This window comes from Diachasmimorpha longicaudata, chromosome 1, assembly GCF_034640455.1.
Source record: "Diachasmimorpha longicaudata isolate KC_UGA_2023 chromosome 1, iyDiaLong2, whole genome shotgun sequence".
Lineage (NCBI taxonomy): Eukaryota > Metazoa > Arthropoda > Insecta > Hymenoptera > Braconidae > Diachasmimorpha > Diachasmimorpha longicaudata.
Window position 1 is genome coordinate 14,119,584 of NC_087225.1, and position 25,442 is coordinate 14,145,025.

The 25,442-nt window shown below is 41.4% G+C and overlaps 5 protein-coding genes across 13 annotated transcripts in view; 2 read left to right on the forward strand and 3 right to left on the reverse strand.

The window, feature by feature from the left end:
• The first annotated feature begins 156 nt into the window (after positions 1-156).
• Positions 157-2,450, forward strand: LOC135164215 (F-box/LRR-repeat protein 7). Its single transcript, XM_064124369.1, has 2 exons — positions 157-574; positions 924-2,450. The coding sequence occupies exon 2, from the start codon at positions 937-939 to the stop codon at positions 2,230-2,232; it is 1,296 nt and encodes a 431-aa protein (XP_063980439.1). The 5' UTR covers positions 157-574; positions 924-936; the 3' UTR covers positions 2,233-2,450.
• A 352-nt stretch (positions 2,451-2,802) lies between these two features.
• Positions 2,803-4,668, forward strand: LOC135164234 (rhomboid-related protein 4-like). The gene is made up of 2 exons (XM_064124389.1): positions 2,803-3,117; positions 3,559-4,668. The coding sequence occupies exons 1-2, from the start codon at positions 2,995-2,997 to the stop codon at positions 4,171-4,173; spliced, it is 738 nt and encodes a 245-aa protein (XP_063980459.1). The 5' UTR covers positions 2,803-2,994; the 3' UTR covers positions 4,174-4,668.
• On the reverse strand, positions 4,398-11,382 carry LOC135164115 (anaphase-promoting complex subunit 1). Its single transcript, XM_064124182.1, has 4 exons — positions 11,162-11,382; positions 5,854-10,943; positions 5,057-5,781; positions 4,398-4,899 (listed from the first exon to the last, which is right to left on the reverse strand). The coding sequence occupies exons 1-4, from the start codon at positions 11,183-11,185 to the stop codon at positions 4,679-4,681; spliced, it is 6,060 nt and encodes a 2,019-aa protein (XP_063980252.1). The 5' UTR covers positions 11,186-11,382; the 3' UTR covers positions 4,398-4,678.
• Positions 11,383-11,592: 210 nt separating this feature from the next.
• LOC135161017 (cleavage stimulation factor subunit 2-like) lies at positions 11,593-14,152 on the reverse strand. Of its 4 annotated transcripts, none has more exons than XM_064118262.1 (8): positions 13,993-14,152; positions 13,821-13,899; positions 13,005-13,576; positions 12,719-12,884; positions 12,630-12,674; positions 12,455-12,552; positions 12,158-12,351; positions 11,593-11,932 (listed from the first exon to the last, which is right to left on the reverse strand). In XM_064118262.1, exons 1-8 carry the CDS (start codon positions 14,048-14,050, stop codon positions 11,813-11,815), a joined length of 1,332 nt encoding a protein of 443 aa, XP_063974332.1. In that variant the 5' UTR covers positions 14,051-14,152; the 3' UTR covers positions 11,593-11,812. The 4 variants fall into 4 exon arrangements, with proteins under 4 accessions (XP_063974332.1, XP_063974324.1, XP_063974352.1 ...); XM_064118254.1 differs by having other exon boundaries at positions 12,455-12,555; XM_064118282.1 differs by lacking the exon at positions 12,630-12,674.
• Positions 14,153-14,906: 754 nt separating this feature from the next.
• The window catches only part of LOC135161049 (tetraspanin-17), a 68,110-nt gene continuing 57,574 nt past the window's right edge, over positions 14,907-25,442 (reverse strand). The window contains exons 5-10 of one of the 6 annotated variants that reach the window (XM_064118319.1): positions 24,583-24,681; positions 24,145-24,273; positions 23,452-23,502; positions 22,053-22,163; positions 20,143-20,253; positions 14,908-19,826 (exon numbers count right to left, since the gene is read on the reverse strand). In XM_064118319.1, the coding sequence (XP_063974389.1) occupies positions 19,758-19,826; positions 20,143-20,253; positions 22,053-22,163; positions 23,452-23,502; positions 24,145-24,273; positions 24,583-24,681 (570 nt within the window). In that variant the 3' untranslated portion in view covers positions 14,908-19,757. Of the gene's footprint in view, positions 19,827-20,142; positions 20,254-22,052; positions 22,164-23,451; positions 23,503-24,135; positions 24,274-24,582; positions 24,682-25,442 lie in introns of all 6 variants that reach the window. The other 5 variants (XM_064118311.1, XM_064118340.1, XM_064118337.1 and 2 more) reach the window with 5 other exon arrangements.

Sequence of the window (25,442 nt, forward strand, 5' to 3'; positions counted from 1 at the left end):
AGTCTTAATCCCTCGGCGGTAAATTAACTGTCGTAACTTCACGGTAATTTTGCGTCACAAGGCATAGGTCACTGCCTCTTAAAGACCGCGACCCCCTGAGGGCAATTTATCGACCTACCTGCGCATGCGCTATCAAAAACAGGCCCAAGAAAGGGCCCGCAGTTCCCCTTCCACTGTAAATGATGATCGGGCCAGATCGGGCCCGCACATCGGCTCGGGCCTTCTCGGGTGATAAGTGACATCCTGACACCCGCATCTACGTGAATTACCGCTTGGTTTACATCCCGAATTAAATTAAATGGGCATTGAATTGGGGTAACTGGCCCCATAAGGCCCTCAAATACTTCAGACGCCTTTTGTGAAACAAAATTAAGGGGGGATTGGAGGAACGAAAGGTGGACTTTAGCTGGATGACGGGTGGTTTAGAGTGAACGGGGGACTTGTACAGAGGCAACATTCCAACTGCCTGAAACTTATATTTGGAATGTAAGATCAAGATGGTGGTGATTGTGACGGAAAGACTGAGTTATGTCATGTATCGTCAATGGTCATTGTCCTTCCTAATTTGATCCAGGTAATTCAAGTTTTTTTTCCAACATTTCTATCATTTTTTTCGCTCATTAGTCGATCTAAAAAGGGACAGAGAGATTGAATTTGTGTCAGGTATGTGCAGATGAATTTAATATCTAAAAAGTCTTAATCATTATTTAGAATGATCGATTCGATCAATGAAATTTCAAACATACGCTTGTGCATAAATGTCTTTTGACACCTGAGATATTTATCTCGCGAATCAAAAAATATAATTGCACAGGGGAAAAACACTTTTCGATGCACAAAATTGTTTGGAACAAGTTATTTAAATCTACAAAATAATTGTCCCTATGAATCAATGAATTCAATTAAACTGTTTAATTTTCCAGATGAAATAATGGAATGGATAGTCCGTACCCCCTGCTCATATCCCCCGATCGTACGATCAACCACCAACTCCAGAAGCTCTCTCTGTATTCGCCCTCAGCCTCCGACTCGATCGACCTTGGCTACCACACCCTCGACAACAACCCTTGTAGATCATCCTCCTCCCCATCGATTCCGTCCCCCCGTCCTCACCAGCACAAGCGTTACCCCCTGCCAGTCCTCCATGCAGGCCTCTGTGAACTGGAGGACAAGCTCCTCCTGAAGATCTTCCACTGGTTGTCGACGCGAGACAGATGCACCCTGGCACAGACCTGCAGACGTCTCTGGGAGATAGCGTGGGAGCCGTCCCTCTGGCGAGAGGTAGAGATTCGTTGTCCCCAAAATGTCACAACCGCCCTGAGAACAATCGCACGACGAGGCTGTCACTCGTCGATTCGCAGGCTCATCATCGAGGGATCCATCGGCTTCACAGGCGCCTTCACCTTGCTTCCCTTTTCCAGTCTGACATTCTTAGCCCTCCGCCACTCGCGGAAGCTCACTGACATCAACGTCTCTACGATTCTGGACAACTCCGTTCACCTGAAGGAGCTGGATCTCACCGGCTGCGGGAGCATAACACGCGCCTATTGCCATGTGGGACCAACGCAACTTCAATCCCTAGACCTCAGTGACTGCCACAGCGTCGACGACTCGGGTCTCGTGATGACCCTGTCGCAGATGCCCCACCTGGGACTGCTCTACCTGAGGCGGTGTATCAGGATCACAGACGCCAGTCTTGTGTCCGTTGCCTCGTACTGCACCAATCTCCGACAACTGTCTGTCTCCGATTGCTGCAGAGTCACTGACTTCGGGGTGCGCGAGTTGGCTGCTAGGCTGGGACCCTCCTTGAGGTACTTCTCCGTGGGAAAGTGCGATAGAGTCTCGGATGCCGGGCTTCTGGTGGTGGCGAGACACTGCTACAAACTGAGGTACTTGAATGCTCGGGGCTGCGAGGCACTCAGCGATTCTGCCACCATCGCTCTTGCCAGGGGATGTCCGAGACTACGGGCGCTCGATCTAGGCAAGTGCGATGTCGGGGACCCCACCCTGGAGGCACTCTCAACCGGCTGCCCCAATCTCAAGAAGCTCTCGCTCTGCGGCTGCGAGAGAGTCACCGACGCCGGGCTCGAGGCACTCGCGTACTATATTAGAGGCCTCAGGCAACTCAACATCGGTGAGTGCCACAAGGTCACCAAGGTGGGATACAGGGCTGTCAAGAGCTACTGCAGACGATGTGTCATTGAACACACCAATCCCGGTTTCTCCAGCTGACGAGATCCTGGGGCTTTTTTTATTTTTTGAGATTTTATATTTATTAATGAGGTGATTTAACGAGGCGAGGAGGTACGGCTGGTCTAGAGGAGGGGCCTCATGTTGCATTGTGTTAATTTATTCAGGTTTTTGTCATTCGGAGATCTTGAACTGCTTTATGGATGTATTTTTTATTTTTTATCGTTTTTTATGTCAAAATAAATGAGTATGAAATTGGAGGATTGATCATTTTTGAAAATATTTTTGCATTTTTTTTCAATCCGTTTATTAGAGTTAACAAAATATTGACAACCTCCAGCGACGAAGAAACATATTAAAAATATGGATTTTATTGAAAAAATTATCGGTTAATAATTTAATTAGCTGCAAAAGATGGTGTCGGAAATTTTCCTTGCGACGCAGCAGTTCAGGAGATGTTTACAAAACCCATTCACCAATCTTGACGATTTATTCTGGTGAAGTTCAATGAATGAATAACAATGAACAAATCTCTGATGACATTCAGATTTGAATTAACGTCAGTGCGCATGCACGGTCACTGGATTGGACCACGTGGTACATCAACAAGCAGAAACAGTCAACGAGTCACTGTCTCGTCAGTGGTCAAAACACACTGGTTATTTCGAGCATTTTCTTTCACGCAAAAATCCTAAACTGTCAAATGCTCAGGTGTACGAACGCCAGTCGCATTGACAGCAGTGTTCAGGTTTGGTTAAAGGAGTTGATAGTGCACGATCGTTGATTTCAACCGTAATTGTCAAGATGAGACCGGCTAGGAGGAGACAGCAGGGGTTAGAGTACGGTTTGTACTTGTTGGGAATGCAAGCCGTCAATTATGGGATTGATAAAATTCCCCCGGTCACCCTCGCTGCGATTGTCGGACAAGTAAGTTCTGAAGATCTCGTGAAAGTCAAGAAATTGATTGATTGGTTTATCTAAGGTACTCATCAATTGATAAATTTGTCAACGTGATGGGACGAGATAAATGAATGGAGATTAGGAATTCCTTGTTAGACTTTTTATGGAGAAGAAATTCAAGTCATTTTTTTCATAAAATTCTGAATTTCTATTTACAACAGCCTCTATCCAACTCTTGGTTAAGTGACCGATTTAATGTTGGACATCAGTCGGTTGTTTTTTCTGAATGAGAGGTTAATTAAGATTTTTTCTGATGTAATGCAAATAGTTGAAATGTCGAATTAAATTTTTTTATCTTGGAAGCCACGAGTCACGTCTAGGATTTCTCAAAGAGCAAATCAGTGAATGAAAACCGGTCCTTTAGTTTTAAAGCGACGACAAATATTACCCTCGAGAATTAATTTCCAGGCTCTACTTTACATCGGCGTAATCCAGGTTCCCTGGAATTCTGAGGATGTCTGCATATCAGCAGTGAAGATCTTGAAGTACAAAGACTGGAGGTCCTTTTTCATGTCCAACTTCGAGCATGGCTCGGACATGCATCTGTACTACAACATGATATCGTTTATTCTTAAGGGAGCCTATCTGGAGCCCATGTACAGCACAGCTAATTTCGGGATCCTTCTGGGGATCCTCTCCACGGGGTGTAGCGCCATGTACGTCGGCTTGTCCTACGCACTCACTCAGATCACAGGGGATTATGGGTATTTCACGACCTGTGCCATAGGATTCTCCGGAGTTCTGTTTGCCCTGAAGGTCATCGTGGTCTGCGAGGAACACGACAGGCTCCATGAAATAGGGGGATTCAGAGTCCCTAGTAAATTTGCTGTCTGGGTGGAGCTGGTCATGATCCATCTGCTCGTCCCTAATGCTTCGTTCGTGGGGCATCTTGGGGGCATTTTGGTCGGGTGTTTGTATTGTTACACCTCCATTGGGACTTTCATCGACTCCAGGATCAATTCCATTACTGGGAAACCTATTATTCATGAAGAGGCTTTCTACCGAAGAAGATCTGTATTTTGAAGCCGATTTTCAGAATATTTGAAAATAAAAGATTGAACAGATGGGTTTTTGTGGACAAGAAAATCCAGGATCGTGTTAATTTTCTGACGTTATATTTTGAACACTGAAGAATGCTATGTAACGAACAGCTACGTCTCTTTTTATCGAAGAAATAAATTGTGAATAAGGATTGGTGTTAAACATTAAGAACAAAGGACAAAAGTTCCTTCCATTAAATCCATAAATGTTTTTATACTTTAATTTTATTACTTGAAAGAATTTTTCAAAAATCTTCCATAAATGTAATTCAAAGACTCTCAATTTGTTAAACAAAAACAATTATCTCTTTTGTAAAAAATATATTTATAACACGACTTAGAACTAGTACAGATGTAAACTATTTACAGTGGATTAGTTTACGGGAATGAGTCGGTGTATTTGGAGCCTGAAGATACAACTGTGATCAACTGAGTGTAGTGTTACTTAATAAAAAAACAGCATGAAATTTTGATAGAATTTTGTTCCTTCAATTCCATGAGTAATTGCTACTTAATTTATACAATTTGTACAAAGTTACCTCAGGTAGTTGGAGCTGAGTTGTCAAGGGATTGGAATCAACAGGTCCTGAAAGGGCATTTGTGTAAGGAATATCGTAATATGTGCAGTAGGCTGCGAATTTTCTCACGGTAGCTACGTCTCCGTCAATTGCACCTGTTTCAATATATTTTTTCAATACTGGCCGTAATTCTGAAAAATTATAGCATAAATTTTAATTATTAACATACCTCCCACAGCAGAACAAATAATGGGATACTGTGATTTAATTGAAATACAGCGTAATCGATTTTTTGGTTTACTTTCTATGTAAATTAAATTTTCTATAATTGATCCAAAGAATTCTCACCTTCCTCCCACATGTCCATAATCAGTGCGACTCTCTGTTTAATCGCAAGGACACTCTCAACACTAAAAAGAGCATTAGCATCATCAACCTGGCACTTGGTGAGTACATGAGCAGCAACAAGTTTAATCTGCCACACAAGATTGCTCGTGGGTCTTCTTTCAATGATTTCAATGCTTTTATAAAGATTCACCCATAGAGGCAGCAGACTGACTTTGTCTTTAATAACGCACTCATAAACAATGATGGCGAGGGTCTGCAGGAAGTACCTCTCGACCTTCGAGACTTCCCTGGGCTCATCCTGAGGACTAATGGGACTGTGGAGACTCTTTGCAGGCGAGGAGGTCTCGCCTATCTCCATTTTCTCTGTGGAGCTCTCTCCGAAGCTCTTCGAGACGTGCCCCGCGCTGGCTTTAGTACTGCCCTGCATCGCCTCCTCGTCAAACTTTCTCTCGAAATTCTCACTAGTTCGTTTCTGCAGGAAGTACTTGACGATATTCAGAACAGTCTTGTTGTTGGTGAAGCTGGTGACGTGCTCCTGCCTGGCAGCCCATGGTATGACATTCTCAGTTGTTAAAGTTTGAGCAACGAGACTCCTGAAACCCTGGGGATCCTCCACGTAAGGGAGACATCCAGCTTTCTGTTTGACATCCAGTGAATCACACTTAGACAGCATTCCCTCCAGCAGCTGCCAGTTGTGCCCTCTTTCAAAGACAATCTCCCAGTACCTATAATAAACATTCTAGTTATAGATTAAGTTAGCTCCACCTCAATAAGATACAGTGAATCAATTTCAATACCTATCATCCTTCAGCTCGACCCTCTCCAGACTCTCCAACTGGGGTAGAAGACAAGGAGCCTTCATGGTGATCTCCTGTCCCTTTTCGAGTTTCTCCGACCTAAAGGTGAGTTTCAAGGTGGCGTAGCAGTGAACCCTGCTGTCGATATCCCTAGGTAAAACCAGTCTGGGCTGGGCTGCGAGGACATACAAATGCCTCAAAGCCTGCAGGTGATACCTGTTATCATTACTGTGCGTTGGGAATTTCGGGAAGAGAGAGATAATTAGTGCAGCCACAGCACTGGGACTGTTGGATAGTGTATACCTCCCTCCACCGAGGAACAACAGCCCCAGAGCCATGTGAGTGGCCAAATGAGACCCATAAGTAACGACACTGGACGCCGGTCCCACTCTGGTCCTGATCTGTCTACAGATCCTCATGACATCCAGATTTCCAGTCCCTGCCATCACCACAGCAGCCGACAAGAGAGTCACGTTGAGGCACGTCTCAATCGTCGATTTTCCTGCGAGTTCTCCAATAGACTTGTGAGACAGGGCTGTGAACATCTTCGCATAGTTCAAGAGGATCTTGAATGCATTCTCATTGGCACTCCCTGCGTACTTGAGCCCAAGAGCCATGCAGGCACCAGCAATGATGTTGCAATAGGCCTGATTCATTGTTTCCAGATCGACATTCTGGGTGATCTCTGATGTTGGCTTCTGCAGTCTATACTTGTACACGATATCGGGAACGTGGGAGGAGACCCAGCTGTTCGTCGGCTCAATCTCGTCCCAGAGGATGAGAGATCTGGATAAAATTCTCAGTAACAGGAGATCAGGTCTGACAAAGTCCAGAAGAAACTGTGTGCCAGGAGCTCGCATCCACTCGGCTACAGCTCGATTACCCGTGTTGAAGTACATCAAACCTAGGGCGATCGTGGCACCTGGACTTGTGACATCGATGTTGATGGAGTCCCCCTCGCGAATTTGATAGCTAGGGGATTTATATTTCTCCTTCTGTGCGCCCGTGAACGGCCTCGAGTTTCCACCAACCATGTAGTAGTGGAGGGTGTCAGGAATGCTGGCTAGATCGGCTCCACCACCTCGTCCTAGGACTACAAGGCCTAGGGCGAGTCCTGCTGCGAGGGAGTACGACTCCCTGTCCACGCAGTTTTTCATCTCTGGTCCTGGGGGCCTTCCTATCTCTGATAAGAGGGCGTGCGAGATGTGGCGGTGGGCTGTGCTCTCGTAGACGAGCCCCACTCCCATGAGCGCGGCCACCTGAACATTTTGTTGGACATTGAGTTCGATGCTAGTGGGCGGCAGGAGAGTCTCCACATGAAGAGATAGGAGCTTCGTCATGGAGACGTCCATACTGCCCCGATGAGTGGCAGAAAGTCCCAGGAGAAGACCAACATTCGTCGATTCGTGACACTCCACGAGGTACTCGTACATGCTGAAGGGTGCTAACTTCTTTAGGTGTCCATTCAGCCCCAGAGCCATCAGAAATCCCGAGTGCTCGATTCCGTACTCACCCTGCTGTTGTTTATTGTATACAATCCAGGTTGAATCGATGTTGGAGGCGTCCGGATGGATTCTGAGACCTGCAGCTACCCCATTATGGAACAACGGCCAGAGGTTCATGTTAGGGGGGACGTCGATATGGGAGAGCTCCACTGTGGTACCCCTCAGCGCCGCCTTTCCTGTCAAACACAGTCTGGGAATTGGTAATTGCTCTGTCACGATTGGCGTTGACGTCCTCAGGGTGAACATTCCTCGCGCCACTGGTAGCGCCATTGTTCTCGAGCATAGAGCGTGAAGATGTCGTTCCTGCTCCTCGATAAACTCGTGATCGGAGACCTCGGGGCGTTGGACAATGGCGATTTTCACTGGTTTCGAGGAGTTCAGGAGCCGACGAACCTCGGAGATCCGGTGATCTTTGTTGAAACGCAACTTGAGGATCGCGTCATCGAAGGTCATCCCGTCATCCTGCTCGGGGTCGCGGATTGGGTAGTTGGAAGTGGAGTCCGTGTCTGATTTATCGGTAAGATTCTTCAGGTGTTTTTCGAGGGCTGCCAGGTCCTGACGGTCTACCAGCTCGTAGGCCTGGGGTGGCCAGGTGGACGGGGGCCTCTCTCGACAGCGGTGCATTACATCTTTCAGCATTAGGGAAACTCCCGGAGGTAGCGTCTCTAGATCCTTCTTGGACATGCCCATCTCGTGGTAGAGGAGGACTATTCTATCAGCAACTGGTTTCTCCACTTTTCTCGACACATCCTTATCCATTTTGAACCCAGTCTCCTTGAAATCAACCCGACTTCCTGCCGGTACAATGACCTTGATGGATCTTTCCAACTCCAGTGAGTCTACCCTACCCTCATTAGCGACCATCGCCACCAGTTGAACAATCCTCTTGGACACGGGGTTAACTCGACTCAGGTGGGGATAAGCCATTGCTTCCCCAGACGTTAACAATTCGTTGATCGTCTCGAAGACACTTGGTGGTTTCATCGGCATGTAATTGGGTGCGGTGATCTTCTGGAGGTCAGCCGGTGTCACCTGTGAGAGACATGCAGAGTCCGAACAGTGGTCCGGATGATCCAGAAAGTAATAGTGCGTGTACATAGTAAATTTCAGATCTCCGCTGAGTTGATGGAGAAGTTGGGCAAGGAGAGGCAAGCTCTCTGACATAACGCAGTTCAGCTTGAGTTCTTCGTACAGAAGATGGAGGGAGAAGAGGACCAGAGGTAGATACGGAAACAGAATAGCTTGAGTGCTGATTCGCCCGAGATTGCTATCAGGATCGATTCCAATGGTGGCCTGAGATTTCACAGCAAGGGATTTTGATAGTTGAAGGATATTGGACACTAGATTCTGGGAGTTTTTGTGCTCCTGAGATCCGAGAGTATTGAGCCAATCCTCTTGGGAGCCAGAGTCATTGGTCTTCTGTTTTTTGGGCACAACGATGGGACTACTCTTCTCTGTACAGCCATCATCGTTCCGCCTTACCAGAGGTAGCTTATCAACGTCGTACCCAAGGAGAGTCAGCAGAACCACGATGAATAGGTGCCACTCTTGGGATAGCGAGAAATCCTGTGGCCCAGGGGCATTTCTAGCTCCATACCACTTGACCAGCAGCTGCATGGCTAGATCACGTTGCAAGACACTCCTCAGGGCCTTGAGGCATCTAGTGACTAGTGGAGAGGTACTGGCGGTAGGCAACGATACCCTGTAAAAGCTCTTGTTCCCATACTCAAGAGTAATTTTGTTTCCAACTGCGTCTTTGAGACCGATCAATCCAGCATCATGAAGGGAGCTGTCCATCAGCATTGTGGGTCTTCCACAAGTGCCAACGGGGCTCAAGGTATGCAAGACCTCATCGAATTTGATGTCCCCACCGATCTGCTGAGCATTCAAGGAACTTCTCTTGGGAAAGGGTGAGCTCACCTGTTTCGGGCCTAAATTATTGGAGAAGTAGTTGCAGCCGATAGACGGGTGTAAGCTGGGAATGTGAACCTTTCCGACACATGTGACACCCGAGTAAAGTGTCACTCCATAGGAAAGATCCAGGATGGCGATCATGCTGATTGATGGAAGATTAACAGCATCCTTAGCGACAATACTAGACATCATACCAAAGATAATTTGCTGTTGTTTATTAGTCTTCTCGATTCTGACTAGAAATAACTGAGATCTCGATGGGACGAGGTAGCCCAGGTACCCCTGGCCCACTAGGTCTGACGTGAGGAGAACCTTCGATGCCTTCCCCGAGGGCATCTCCTTGGATACCCCTGAATTCTCGGTCCACACGTGATCCAGACAAATCTCCGGATACAACGGCTTACTGGAAGTAACAGGCGCATCTTGAAAGTGAAAACTATTGCAACTACTGGGATTATGCTGAGAGTGACACATGATTGTTGCCATGACAGTCTGATGAAGACGAGTCTGATGAATTATCGGGCCCATGGATCCTCCAATTAACGGAGAGAACGCTGGATGCGTTGGGGACTGACACCTTGATATCGTTGCCATGGGGCTTTGGGATCTGGAATGAGCTGACTGATGTTGCTGAGGTGAAGGGGCACCTCCTGAGCACGAGGTCGTGTAGGAAGTTCCTCTCGAGCCAAAAGGACTGTTCGACATTCCCAAACTCATCCCCATGTTCACTCCGCTCAGCTGGGGATTCGCTACACCGAAAAGGCTCAGATGGGTCTTTGCGCTGCAGCTTTTGTTCCCAGATGCATTCCCAGGCAGCTGCAAGGGGGAGGCACTGGTCGAGTGATTGAACATGCTCGAGGTGATGTCACTGCTGCCACAAACCACTTGTCTCTCATCGAGGGTGGCTTTTCTTATTTTGTAGACCGAGTGCAGGCCTGTCTTTGTGTCGTAGATCACTGCCAGCGAGGGCGACGACGAGGTGAAGACGATCTGCTGGGTGGGTTCGCACATGTAGGTGATTGTCCCGTGCTTCATTAGAAGGGGACAGATTTCGTCGAGGGGGTGCATCAGGGAGAACGCAATGGGAAGAGTCGGGTCGTTTTGTTGGGCCCATCGACTGATTTCCAGCGACGCGTATCGAGACGCCGCTGGGACTTGGGATTTCTCTAAGAGAATTCCGTACTTTGTCGGCCAAACTGCCGAGATTTGGAATTGCAGACTCGACACGTAGTCCTCACCTGTCTCGGTGAAGACTTTTAGGGTATAGGAGTCCAGCAGGCAGATACACTCCACTGTTTTCTCGGGGGCTTCTGGATCCTCTGGGTTTGGAGGAGGCGATTGATTTTGCCTTGGGGGCTCCGTACAAAAGTTGCACCAGAGTGCATGCTTTATGTCCGTGTCGCAGGTGTAGCAGGTGCGCAGGACTCGGGTCGACTGGCTACCTCTAGAGTGCACTGCCACTTTGCCGGAGCAGTAGAGCTCCTCCTCCCCGTGGTTGGGAGTTTCACGGGTCAACCAGAATTCTTTGAGGGACTTATCGGATATGTTGACTTGACTGAATTTTTGGAGAAGGGCGCTGTCATTTTGGAGAGTTCGGTTATCGGCATTTTGATGGTGAATTACGGAACCCGGGTGGCGACCGTAGGTCTGGCGTCCACCTGGTGAATATTCCTGGGGAGAATGGACTAAAATGAATCATCCCATAATACTAGGGCTACTGTTAGAATATAAATAGTATAGAAATCGTAACTGTTCACCAAATAGAACAGAACGGACAAAAAGCCCATGGAGCATTAAGTGGAATAAAAATGTCTATTGCAATTTTAAAAGTTTGTCGAGAGATTTGATGAGTTGAATATTATGGTCGGCGAATTGTTTGTAGTACTCACCAGCGGGTCTGAGGCTGCGATCATCCTTTCCTTGGTGTCATCCAGATTTGCTAAATTTCTTTGAGGAATTTATGGAGAATTACCTCTACTTCGCTGGAACTTCTTAACTGATGATTTGACTATAAGCTTTCCGGGTTTTAATGCAGTGGATTATTGAAAATAAATTACTCGGATTAACCGGGTTTTCCAATGTTTTTTTAGGTTATGTGAGGAGACTCCGGGGGCTGCCATGTTGAAATGACGCACTGCGAGATTTACCGATCAGAAAAGGAATTTCAAAGCAATTTTATGGTTGAAATTGTTTTTTTTTCATGAATAAATTCTTTCAATCATTCTTGCATGATGAATATCTCAATTAACTTGGTAAAAAAATAGGGACATGAATATTTGAGGACTTGAGAACAATGAAATCTCACTTAGAGAATACCATATATTTTTTTCTTATGCATTTATTAACGTGAATTTCAAAACAAATGTCTTCTTCCAATTGTTTGTTTCATTTACTTCCAGAAAGTCAGAGTAATAGGTATACAAAAGACTCCAGTAAACGAAAACATTGAGCAGAATATAACTTGCGCATTTAACAACTGCTACATTTCATCCAATCATCATTTTTATTTACAAGCATGTAAAAATCAATTGTTGAAATAATTATCTTGGAGTGCTGTTGGCAATCTGCTCCTTCAGCACAAGAATACTTTGTCTCTGCTCTATGGGGAGCTTGGCGATCTGGTCATCTGTCAGCTGGAGTACTTGCATGATCAATGCAGCCTAAAATGTCAACCATTAAATATAGAGTAGGCGGCTAAGAACATAATTTTTTTATGAGATGCAAATTTAAAAAAAGGCATAAGGAAGGAGACCACTCAAACTGCGGGCAACAATAAATAGATTTTGTGTATTAATTCGTTTTTTTGGGAGTATCATTACTGTGACCCGGGAATTGATCTAGCAACGAATACTTCCTGATGATTCATTTAGGAGGATTATTTTTACCTTCTCTTGATCAGAAGCTCCACTGGGAATGTTTCCGGCAGGGGACATGCCAGCCATAAGTCTCGACGCAGCTGCGCTAGATGCGCTAAATCCTGGTGACGAAGTTGTTGAACTGACACTGTTGATGTTGACTGGGGGTACGGCTGGTGCTACTACTGGACGAGGGCCTTGGGGAGACGTCGCAAGGGTTGGTGCTAGACATCCAAAAAATCGTAACATGACATAATAGTTTTCTACGACGATAAATGAACTTCATAATAGCATTGCATTTTTAATGAGGATTTATTGATTACTCACGAGTAGATTTGTTCATCCTCGTGTCCACTGTCAGTCTAGGGTCCCTGGCGTCACGCGGATCCCTCCCAAATCGATCTGCTCGTGGATCTCGCGAGAAACTGCTGAAAGTGAAAGGGAATATTTCAACCATAATGACAGAGGTAGAACAACTGAGCATTAAAAAAATTGTTTAAACCTCTCAATTGCCTCTGCAGGAAGAGTGCTAATCAAAGGAGTGAATCTATTAATTTTCGTGGTAACCTCCGTCATTTTAATCGCACTTACTTATCTGGAGAATTGAAGACTGGAGAACGAGTGTCCATCATTGGGGGAACTACTGGTGGTACAACTGCAATTGGTGGCGGCTGGGTTGCAGTTCTCAGATCCATGTCCATTCTTCCTAATCTGTGGTCGATAGGTCTCTCTAGCATTCGCAAATCTACATCTTTACCTGCCAAAAGAAAAATGATGTGATTTTATTTTCGAAACTTTCAAGCAATTGATAAATATGTCATTCGTTTTGGTCTTCAAATCAACGACACTTTGAACGAATAATTTTCATGTAATTCACCTGCAAAAATCGGTGGGGGTGGATTGACAACAGGGGCAGTCCTAGGAGTTGCCCATGGCTCCTCAATTCTCGGTTGAAAAGTTGGAATGGGTGGATGTTCACTTGGTGTGAGCACTGCAGGAATGGGATTGGCCTTGTGCAGCATGCTGACAGCAGTCTGAGGATCCACGATTCTCATGACCACGTGAGCCTGCAGAAGTGCGTAGGACAGTTGTGGATTTTGCAGGAGCAGTTGCCTCGCCTCCGTGGGATTATTCTGAATGCAGAGTTTCATTTGCTTCATCAGTTCGAACATTTGTTCTGGTGGTAGCGCCGCTACTGCTTTGGAGATTGCCTCTGGTGCTTTGTCAGACTGTACAGCTTCACCGTAAGCATTCTCGGTGTTGTGAGTCTGCAGAAGACTCTGCATTTCCATACGACTCTTCTCTGTGCATGCATTGTCGACTCTCAGGGTTCGTCCGCCAATTTCGTAACTGTTGAGATTTCTCATTGCACTCAGGGCGGTCTCCTGATCCTTGTATTCGCAGAAACCGTAGCCCTTCGGTTTCCCTGTCTCTCGGTCGTATACTAATCTGTTGTTAGCATTCGAATAATTAATTGATTAATTGATATTCTTGCAAGAGGATTGCCTATAGTTTTTAGACAAATGAAACACAAATTACACCGTCGAAAAATAGTGACAAAAGAAAAGAAATGCGAAGTTTCATTTGGATTTTCCTATCCATCTGGGGGATAGGGAAAGCCTATACTGCTAGGCCGGTTATGAGTCCATTTTAATTAATGGCCAAAGTACATTCCTGATGATGCATTTCTTACTTGAATGACAGGACTGGTCCAACTTCGCTGAAGATATCCTTCAGGTTCTCTTCAGTAGCTTCATACGGAATATTTCCCACTGAAAGAGAGGTTAAAGCCAAATGTAGTACTACATGTTCACGTAGTTAACAAATTCTTTCACTTGGTTGAATACGTAAATTTATATAATTACCAAAGACACTTCGCATTGACTTGTCCATAAGGGACTGATCTGAATTCGAATTGGTCATTTTTCCAACTGATTGTTAATTATTTGGGATAATTGTTGATTATTTACTGCAGTACACACTCTACGCGGAGGAAGGTCACGACAGGAATACTCCCGGGATGCTCGACAGCGGTGCTCCTGGTGCTTTGTTACGAAGCAGTAACGCAAGATGGCGCCACGAGTGTGCCGCTTGTGCGTCTCTTTTTCCCCGCGCTCTAGAATCGCCGGTAGTCTTTGTTTGTTTACACTTTAAGAATGTTGTTGCATGAATAACTATTGAATTTATGTAGATTTTTCTTGCTTGCGTGGTTAGGGCATATTAACTTCAGTGAAGTGTAATTAAGCAACTTTTTGCAGTGGTGACAATGGCCATTAAACTAGATCGGATGACGACCGTGAAGCATTGCGATTTTTTCGTTGTGAGAAGTCGAATTATTATTTTTTGTGAACTGCATTAACGACGCCATATTCAATCCAAGGACGCTTGAGGGAACGTTATAGAGATTGTTCAATACGTTAGTCGTTATTACAAACTGAAATTCGCCGATTTTTCTTCAATCAGAAGTGCAGAACCTGTGGAATGATGCAAGTCATGCGTAAACAAGCAGTCGGTGGATCCCAATTATCTCGTAAATCGTTCTCACTGAAGACGGAATTCAGTTAAGTGTTGAGTGATTAAATTGCTTAAGAAGTGTTGTGGAAGCTGTGAAGTTGGAGATGGCAGGAAAACAACGGGTTGTCCAAGCTGCCGGGTTCAAGCTGTGCTTGGGGCTATGAATTAATTATGAGAAATGCAGAGGGGGTAACTATTGGTTATTAAGATTGCTATTTCTTGTTTGAGCCATTCGTGCTGCACTCGCTCTTAAGAGACACCCGGAACTTTTCATAATTTCCAAGGAGGATTTTTAGACTTCGGATTTTTATTAACATTATTCGTCTTAACTGAGAGTCAATGAGGAAGCAAATTTTAGAGCACTTTTTTTGTTTCAATAGATAAATTGAAGAATTTCAGGAACATATTATTCTAATAGGAACGAGAATGAATAATTTGGGAAATTATTGAATGTTCATTACCTGGAAATGAGTGAAACCCGTCAGTAATCGGAGTTTATTAAATTTTTAAAGCAATAAAGTTTTTACAGAATCCGTAAAAGTCGATAACCCATTGGGCGGATTATCAAAGCTTCCAACTCATTGAAATATTCAATTAAAGGTAACAAATTGAAACCAATGGCTGTATTCGCTTTGATGTGAGCCCGAATGGCAAATAATGATCAAGTACAGGGTTTATGAACGTCGAAGGTATCTGGCTGGTGAATTGCCCATTAGAATGGTGATAATTCTTTGCGATTATGCTATTCAAAATTAATATGTGGAAATGTACTCTCTAACTATAAGTTGGGAATGAGTCATGAAATTATTGGAACTACAAAACAATGACAGTCATTGTTATTTATATTGGTCAAGCAGTCATTCAATAGCTACTATTTATTCGTATTCTTTACAAGTATGTTTACAATATGTACATGATTAAAGAATTCAATACATTCGATAATCTTAAAATTTATTACGCATTATTCAATTGAATTTGCTTTCATATAAATTTTACATTGTTTTTTCAATGAAAAGAATGAAATACATCGAGGGCTCATTAGTCGAGGGGCAAAATTCCAATTAAAATGAACCCAAGCTGTAAACGCGAAATAATGAGGAACAACATAAATTGAATATAAAAAATCATTCCCTTTATTTGGAGTTCGAATGATCATCAGAAAGAGCACGCAATTATCGTGAATATTATTTTATACAGTCATTCATCCGTTCCATTGAATTACTCCGGGAACAATATCATTAGTCAATAAATACAATATCAGTATTGATAGGATCTCCTGTCGCTGTCTCTCTTCTCTTAAAATCAAAATAAAATGAAAGAGACACGAAGGAAAACAGGAATGAGCCAAATTGCTTCGCTATAACGTTAATTTGATATTGTTCTTAAGCACCCATTTTTCATAATCACTCTCACACGGTACAAATTGAAAAATAAATTGCATGTGAATTGCCTTTAACGTATAATCCAGCGGTAGTAATTCAGCTATTGTAATATTAGTTAGGATACAATGAAAAAAAACAGGCAATTAAAAGTCCATTTATTATACATTACTCTCAATTAGTTCAAAATGAGCTGACTTTGAAAGATTATGCCTTTATTTCTCCATTCGCATGACGAAAAAAAATCCAGCATAATTACCAATTTTAAAGTTAACTCATTTTACCTTGTCACGTGATCCGAATATTCGATGAGTAACAGAATATTGAATCAGGTTAACAGTATTAATCAATTAAAATTAATATTTCATTATGAACAGCCAGTAAAATGGGTTTTGTAATTAAATTGGAATGTCACTTGGGTTTAGCAAAATTGTGCCAATTGCAGTGAAAAATTATGGATTTCGAGGATATTTCGTATAATGGTCTACCTACACACACACAACCCTCGCTAAACCCATTTGTCACGCAATGAAATATACGATTGATGGTGAATAATTAATAATACGGAATTTAACGAATGTACATTATTGTTACGAAACGATTGCGTAAAAAACAGTTAGTATGCAAGCATCTGTTTTCATCTGTCATGTTGACAATTGAGTATCGAACAAATCGCTCAACTTATGATTTAATGACTTTGTTTTTTCTTCTTCATTGAGGCAAAGAGGTAATCCACACGAAATCTATCCTTACGGAATAAAGAAGATTGACAGGATCAAATTTTCGTCACATTTATCTACACTTTCTTCAAAATTATCTTGATTATACACGCACAAAAAAATATAGAGATATTCCCTAGGGCGATTTTATAGATAATTATATAGATTCATCGGTTATAGTATGCGAATAATTTTCACATGCTATTTTTCTCCCGCGAATCCTGTACGAAGTGTAATTGTAGAAATTACTCACGTCCCAATGAATTGCCCTATAAAACACCTTTAGATGATTTTTTCAAACCTGTAAGAGCCCTCAACCGTTAAAAATAACTTAAATTCGGATAAAGTATTCGGTCAAGCATTCGGCAGAAATGATAGGTTGAAAAATTGTTTCATTTATAGAAACTGGTGAAAATATGTTGAATGTTATTGGAAGAGGATTAATCATTTTGAAAAATGGCAATGAAATAATAGAGTTCTCAATAAAGGTTCAGTAGAAATTCAATACTGAATTTATTAGGTTTTTCTCTGAGGGTCACTCGTTTATGTTTTCATTCTCATTTGGCTGGAAATTCATTCGCAGTTTTGCCCGTACTTGGACTATATTTTTATCACTCTCGAGGCCTCTTAGAGCAATCGAATCGATAGTCTGCACACACAAACTCAAAATTAATCAATCTCCATTCGTCAATAGACTCGTCCACGCACAAGCGCCTCGATATTATTTTGTACACATCAATCATTTTGCAATAGTATAATGAATGATTCCTAATATTTTACATTGTCATAAAACGCTCGCGTCAATCAATTAAGATATACATATTTAGAAATATAGTAGTTTTTCTTTATTATTTGTTCAAGGGCAGTTAAACGTTAATTCATTTCTCCCCAATTTGGCTGGCAAAAATATACGAATCAATCGCGTCATTTCTTCCGGAAAAAAAAATTTATTGAAGCGTTAAAAAAATTAATCTACAGATTTTTCTTCGTCACTCATTACTCCTCCCCTTCTTCCATCTTCTACACGGATTGCAATTGCCGAACCGTGAGACAAAACTATTGAATTAAACAACTGATGTTGTCCCAGTCGTTCCGGAAATCAGTTCATTTGAAAACAAAACAGAAGAGAAAAAAAAAACGAGAAAATAAATCGAATAACAGAGTTAACGTTTTCTTTCTTCCCTCTCCACCATCACTGGATGAACGACACGGAACGTAATAAAGTTTGTGCTATTTGCTCCAACATTTTTTTTTCTCTCTTTATAATTCTGCCTGGTAAAAGATTTTCTACGATAAACTGTACATTTTATATCTATACATCATTGCCATTTATTTTTAGTTTCTTCATCTTTATTTTTCCTTGCTCAATCTTCATCGCAGAGGAACGAAAACTCCGGGATACACGGACAAGCGACCGATGATTAAATTTATTAAACTCGAGGGGGTAGAAAAGAAAGAAACAGAAAAAAAAAATCATTTCGAAGAATTCAAAGGAAAATTGAGATGAATCTACTGCTCGGGCTTGAACGTGCATCATGTGTTGGTGGGGAGTTGATAATCGATATAACTCCCCCTCCCCCACCCCCCCCTTCCATCAGCTCCTTCGCTGACCTTTTAACGTATTTTCATCGGAAAGTAGTTGGAGCAACTAATTTAACACCCAATCGGGTGTTACGATAAAGTTTGGTTCTGCTGGTTGTATTAGGTTGGCCTTGATGCCTCGCACATAATGCACGAGTACTCAGTGGTTTTCGATACAGCAGCGAGATTGGCCCCCGGGTTTCTCGCTGCGCCCCCACGACATTCACGTCGATCAACATCAAGTTCAAGTACTCACTTCAATTTGCCTAGCAACCGTGACCCCTCAACTCTATTGGTCTATTGATGATTTTAGATTGGGTTTTTGTGATCGACAAGTGGACTGGAAAGTCATTCAATTGACTGGAATCCATGTCAATTAATTGAAACTTGTTGGAATGTATCTGGTAAATGATTTGGAATAATTCGAATGCTATTGAGTTGCGGGCAATTCTCCTCATTGCGGGTCACGTAAATATTTTTTTTATCCAGATTTTTAAAACGAGGAAACAATAAAGTGATCTAGCTGCGATGATTGATTCTACGAAATCAAAGATTGTTGGTGAGAAATAGAGGCGAACAGTGTATTTAATAGAAATTTAATAACAATTCGCTAGAAACTAAAGTTCAGGTAAAATATATGAATTTTTATATGAAGTTGAAAAATTTACGCGTGATTTGAAGCTTGAACCGCACCGAATCGAATAATGGTTTCCAATTATCATTACCATTCGCGATTGAATAATCCCGAAACAATCTATAACTTGGGAAAGCCCAATATTTACAGAATTTAATCGATTTGTGCAGTGGGTTAAATGTAGTTAAAATCGCCCAACCAAGGTGCTTTGGGCGTTTGTTCGACATCAACAACCTCATGTTCCCACGTAATATACTGAGTAATGCTTTACCCCGGTAGGCAGTAATCTTCATTACCTCTAGTGAAAAACAAATCTTATTGTTAAGAATATATTACTGATTTGCAGGATTTTATTTCTGTCTCTGTGAAAATCTCAGACCTATTCCCCACCTGTCGATCACCATCACCCACAGCGAGAAAAAAATTCCAGGAAAAATACGGAACTTTTACGGATGTGTTCGGCAAAAAATACTGAAAGCTCTGCAAAAATTGTTCTAACCTCTTCGGATTTTTTCCTGAACGTTAGGGCAATTTTCACGGAAGTTGTGGTATTTCTTTCGAGAAACAGAACTCACCCTTGAAAAATGTTTCCTGATTTTTTTTCTTCCTACAATCATCCCTCTCCCCGTAACGAAAATTTCCCCAGTCAAAATGATATTCACCTAGTAATCATATTCGTATAATTCGAAGCCACTGAGATGTTCTCCACTAGGCAAAGTCCGTTCATGAACTGCGTTTAATCATCGTGATCGTTCAGCATCCATCCGCACAAGATGCTAAACAGCCGTGGGGGCACGTGATTGTCAGTGCCACTTTGCCTTTTGCGCAAATATGTCGGCCCGTAGATTCTGGGCAAAACAAATTCCAAGGATCTGGAAAAAAAAAAAAATCTCCATGATAATTTCCATAACTTACACCCACTGACATCATCGTTTAGCCCTGTGGTGGCTGTTAATGCATCGAGTAAACATCAATTTTCTACATAAATCAAACATGAGTCACGACATCTCATGCATAAAAAGCGACAATGAAATGACGATAAAAGTGGCAACAGCTACAATTCAACCGAATGAAAAAATCGTACCGAATAATGGCAACTAATTTTCAATGAACAACTTTCCGCATAAATTTGATATTTGAATGGAGTTAAGCTCTTTTTCCATCCCCGTACCGGATAATAAATACTACCTGTGCGAAGGCCGTGACGACAGCGCTGGTTGCAATCACAAGTAAATTTCTCTCCACCCATTCCTCCCCTGCCTGAATACAACCCTTCTCGTGTATCGTCACGTCTGAATTCTGGAAAATAAATATGAGAGACGAATAACACCTACGACTTACCGGAGTTGTTCAGTTGGTTAGGTAGCGTCTGGTGTTAGGATTTTTTTCTTTCCATAATTTTTTTTTCTTTCACTGACAACAAAATTGCTTGAATTCTTCGGAAGAGGATTTTCAATATAATTTCAGAAGAAAAAGTTAGGAAATGGTGAGTCTCATGAGTTTGCGTCAAAATTTTTCAGTTTCCATTGAATTTTACCGCTATTCATTAAAAATTCTTGATATTAGATTAAAGTGGACATTTCCCGGGAATGACTTCAGGGTATTACTAGCCCCTTACGGGAATTCATTTTATCATTTGTAATTGTCTGACAGCCTTCGGCGACTGTCTGCGACCACCTGGTGTTAGCTGTGTCAATGTAAATTCGACGAGAAAGACCCCTAAACAACGTGATTTGTGGACGTGAGCATGTCTGTATCGCTTCCGTCATTCATGCGGGAAATCCTGCCCTCGCAAACCTCAATAATTTATGATCCCCTACGATTACACCCCATTACGAGGGAAAAAAAAATTCCTATTATTGGATTGCGTGACGGTTAAGCATGAATGCAGTTTGCACGACCGAGCTTTTTAGGCTCTACAGCTTGTTGAGCCACGTTAAACAATAAACATCCGAAAACCCTGGCATTTCAATCGTAATAACGGAAACATTATCGGCTTTTATAGCCTAACCGCGGGGAGGAGAGTGAATAAAATCTACCCTGGGACTCACGTGAAACATGTATGTGTTATTATGTTTTTTTCTCTCTTCGTCCAACCACTGGATCCATTACAGTAATACCCCGTATCGTTTTTACTGGGTTTTATCAGGGTGTTAAACTTACCTTTTGCGAGAAAGTGGAGAAAAATTATTTTTTCAATGCACTATGCGATTTACTATGCATTACAATCTACACACTAATGTGAAATAAATTATAATTCTATTGTGTTTATAAGAATGAGGTCTGGATTTTTTTTCAAACGATTTTTCAGAGAAAAAAAGGAACGTGCAGGCAACTGAGAGGCGAATTCGACATAATTTGAGTGTGCCTTTTTTGTTTAATTCCCAAGTGTCCATCGATGAATTAATTCATTTCAAATTGCATTCAAATATTTTTTAGAATCTTAATACCTTCGAGATTTCCATCGTTTCTTTTTTATGAAAAATCGTAATAGAGAGACCTCAGTAGTAAAAAGTCCAGAAACTGTGGGGAAAACCTTATACAATAAATTTCTAGGCAACGAAAAATTTGTTTATTTTCGATCGGCTCAATCAAACTGGTTAATGACACTTTGAAGGCAATTAATAATTTCAAAAAATGCTCTAAAATACGAAACGATTCACAGATGAGGTTGTCGCCATCTTGTGCACAGACTCCTTCTGTCGCAAGTGGCGTAAAAAATGGTGGGGCTGTCACCTCGTATTTTCAAACATTTTTCAAAATTATTCTCTCCCTCCAGATCATCCTCAAATTGCTTCTCCCGATTTTTGATAAACAAATTCGTTAAGCCCTCTTTCAATTTTTTCCTGTTTCCTTTTGCTTTAAACTTCATCACAAAAGCTTTTCCCCGCATTTTAGGAGTTTTCGTTACCCCCCAGGGCTCTCCCAGACACTTCCAACCTCTGAATATAAACATTTAAATATTTGAATTTTTTCACGCTTCAATAAACAACAATAGTAGTGCTTACATACATGCCGAAACTTTGGTCACAATGGACAATATTATTTGCAATGCAAAATTGACGACATTCGCCGATATCGCCGAGGGAAAACAGTACCTGCAGGACCATTGTGCTGACTATAGTACCAGCAACTGGTACGAGGTTCAATTCTAGCCACTCCTCACCCGCCCTCAGGCAACCCCTTTCAAATATACTCCTCTCTGCTGGCTGCATTTCCCAAGGAAATAAGGAGAAGTGATTTAGATGAGGGGTGTAGTGGAGAAATATGATTCACCCAACGTTTGACATTATGGCGATAATAGTCAGGATATTATGGTCGTAAGTTTGGCCGGAGTCGGAGGAATAAAGTTACTCAATGGGAAATTTTAAATGGGAAACAATCGATGGGAAGATCAGGCATTACTTCCTGAATGTCATATCATTTCAGTTCTCTTTATTATTCCGGCTGTCTGGGTTCGCGGGAGAATTGGTAGGAGATTCCAATATCATTTTGATAGCTCTCCTTTGTGTGGAATTATTTTTAAATTGGCTTTTTCAGTCTGGTCAGGCTTTCAAAGCCCAGGAGTTGCGTGACGTTCAAGGAATTTACAGAAATAATCATTTTTATATTAAATGCTCTCAAAAAATGGGAAATTTCGAGTTTACTTTTCAACATTTTTATCGAGTTACTGTTTTAATGAAAATTCACGTGATTTCAGTGTTGAAAATGAACTAGTTCCAGTGAATATATTTTCGAATTTTTAATTAACTAAAATTACTCACAAATTTTCATTTTTCCTGATACTGAAAATACCATTTTGCCACAGTTTTTGTACCACTATGTACCGTTAATTAAATTTGAACAATGTCGTAGTCATCTTTATTAAAATATGACCCCCGGAGAGACCATAAATTTTTATTCAAAGTATATTTAATTAAATTTTTTTGTCCAAGTTATTCTTCACATGTTATGTTGCCCGCTCGCCTTCATAACTAATATGATTCATCTTCTTTAATTAACTTAATGCATTTTCCCAGCTTCGATAGTCTCCCAAGCAGCAACTTGTAAGACATTATAATCACCTTCTCATGAAATTTCCCATTTAACTTCCCTTATCCGCGCCTCGTATCTCCCAAGCAATTACACCCAGCCCAAAATCTTCAGAATAAGGAGTCAAGCGACCGGTAGGGGGAGGGAGTAAACAGAGGACTTAGTGAGTAGAGTTGAATGGATTGTTCAGATAGCGAGTATTGCACAGGGAATATCCAATTATCATATTTCACTGATCATTTTAGGGAGATGTTAAAGTTGATGATAATTCATTACCCTTCAAATAAATGATGGAGTTATCAAGAGCGAGGGAAAGGGAGGAGGAGGAAAAGCTTGTGAAGTTTTTAAATTGAAAAATAAAGTTCTTGTTGATTAAAATACTTTCTTGTTAATTAAAATACTATCTACCAGGAAAGTATTTTAACGAAAATATACAAAGTTCGAGGGAAGAAAAATTTAACTTACATTTCCAGGTTTACGTACGTTGTATCCACACTGCTTGTTTTTCGTTATTTCCTAGAGGATAAAAATTTTAACGATTCACTGAAAATTCTGCAGAGAAACCAATTAGACGAGGGAAATGGAGCTTTTAATTATTTTCAAGTACTCGAATTGCATTTAACGGTCTTCACTATTTGTATTGTGTTTCCCATTGACTAGTGCTTGTTTCCACGTATCAATATTAATTAATTGTAATAATTGAGGTATTCTCTCACAACTAGAAATCATTCAATTAAAAAATGATATGTTTGTTAAAAATAATATTCCCATATTAAATATCTTTCATTGTTATTTCCCAAATATTGTCATTTACATTGAGAAAATTTCCATTTTTTAGTGAAAAACATCTAGTTCTTGGTCTGAAAAATGATTTTCAGCCACTCGAATTTCGCCAAAAGCTTTTTACTATTTCCACTCTTTTCATTGAACGAATGCATATAAATTGCCAGGAGCCATATTGGGTATTCTTTTATTCCCCAGTGTTTCTCTAACGTTCCAATGTTTCATATTGATTACTTCGAGTGTTGTATCAACGCAGAAAGCACTACAACGATGTGGTATTCGTGAATAGTTACATTGAGAGCTACTATTTCAACGAGATAAGGGCACGGGGGGACATTTTGGTTGAGCAATCAAATTTTAGTTTACACTTCTCACGTTGGGCTCCCGTTTGCAACAGCTGAAAGGCACGCCACAGGCTTCACTAGAACCAATTTCAATCGATGAACAGTTGAAATAGTTGTTTCTATCCCAGTCTTTTGGGCCTTCTATTCCACAGCACTGCAGCTGTAACGATTAAAATAGGAATAACGGCCATGATCTGGGGATTAAAAGGACTCTAACCCAGTCCTGGTGAAATTTGCGCTGAAATTCCATGAAATGTTCAGTTGAATTTGATGGACACAGTTTTCTGAATTCGGCGGTTACTGTTAGTCCGGTGATTAATATATGAGGAGTGCGTCCATTTGAAATTCAAACGAAAGAAAAAATTAAATCCCTGGAAAGTTGTGAAATTAAAAATTCACAAATTAATTATGAATCCCTCGTGAATATTTCATGGAAATTCGTTATACAGCGGATGGCTCAATACTCAACCCAGTCCTCCTGAATCCAATCGATGAGATTCTGCTGATCTGGATCGTCACGATAATGAATTATAAATGCTTGGAAGCCGCCGGTTGCTTGGGCTTTTATCTGGAAAATACGTTGTGAGGAATATTTAGTGATTGGTCGTGTGTAGAGACCAAAATTATTTTAAGAAAAGACTACTCTGAGGTCTGCAGGTCCTTAGGATATTATTATTTCTTCTCTAATGTTTAAATTCGCGTCCTTCACAAATAATAGGCAAAAAATTATCTTGAATGTTCAAAAAAATTTAATAGTTATTTCAAGTGAGCAATAATGAGTTGATTTTTTCATGCCGTCATTTGTATCCATAATCATAAAATATCTGGGTAGCTCGCAACTTGAAAAATCCATAGTAGTCTTCTCTTAATGTATGCAATAGCGTGCGTTTTGTATTAGAGTGGGTAAAAATTCAAATGTCGTCAAGACAACGCGACATTAATAGACCTTAATTTGTCAGCCACTTGTGGGATTTCGCTCGTATTTGCGCTATTTTAAGATGATTATTGGCATAATTGTCGAGATGATTTGCTCCAAGATATGAAAACAATACGCGCGAAAAGCATTACGTAAAAAGTTGTATTTATTGTATCATTGAGTAAAACATTTTTTACACTAATTTTGTTTATCAGTCTCTGAAAAAAATTGAAATAAGTGAAGCTCCATTTAAATATTTATCGTGATGAATATTCCTGTGAAAACACACCGAGAATATACTGAATAATTCATCGACATAGAAAAAAAAGCATTAATAAAATAGCACCAGAATTTTTCAGTGAATAAAATTGATTTTTTGTCTCGAATGATCTCTTCAGTTCTAGTATTATCTT

What these genes read in the sequence shown, in the direction of transcription:
- LOC135164215 (XM_064124369.1), top strand. Translation starts at nt 937, where the DNA reads ATGGATAGTCCGTACCCCCTGCTCATATCCCCCGATCGTACGATCAAC.
- LOC135164234 (XM_064124389.1), top strand. Translation starts at nt 2,995, where the DNA reads ATGAGACCGGCTAGGAGGAGACAGCAGGGGTTAGAGTACGGTTTGTAC. An exon ending in TCGCTGCGATTGTCGGACAA is followed by an intron (nt 3,118 to 3,558) that starts GTAAGTTCTGAA and finishes ATTAATTTCCAG; the next exon opens with GCTCTACTTTACATCGGCGT.
- LOC135164115 (XM_064124182.1), bottom strand. Translation starts at nt 11,185, where the DNA reads ATGATCGCAGCCTCAGACCCGCTG. An exon ending in TCGCAGCCTCAGACCCGCTG is followed by an intron (nt 10,944 to 11,161) that starts GTGAGTACTACA and finishes CATTCTCCCCAG; the next exon opens with GAATATTCACCAGGTGGACG. An exon ending in GTCGAGCTGAAGGATGATAG is followed by an intron (nt 5,782 to 5,853) that starts GTATTGAAATTG and finishes TGTTTATTATAG; the next exon opens with GTACTGGGAGATTGTCTTTG.
- LOC135161017 (XM_064118254.1), bottom strand. Translation starts at nt 14,050, where the DNA reads ATGACCAATTCGAATTCAGATCAGTCCCTTATGGACAAGTCAATGCGA. An exon ending in GGACCAGTCCTGTCATTCAA is followed by an intron (nt 13,577 to 13,820) that starts GTAAGAAATGCA and finishes TGCTAACAACAG; the next exon opens with ATTAGTATACGACCGAGAGA. An exon ending in CCTGCAGAGGCAATTGAGAG is followed by an intron (nt 12,556 to 12,629) that starts GTTTAAACAATT and finishes TTTCACTTTCAG; the next exon opens with CAGTTTCTCGCGAGATCCAC.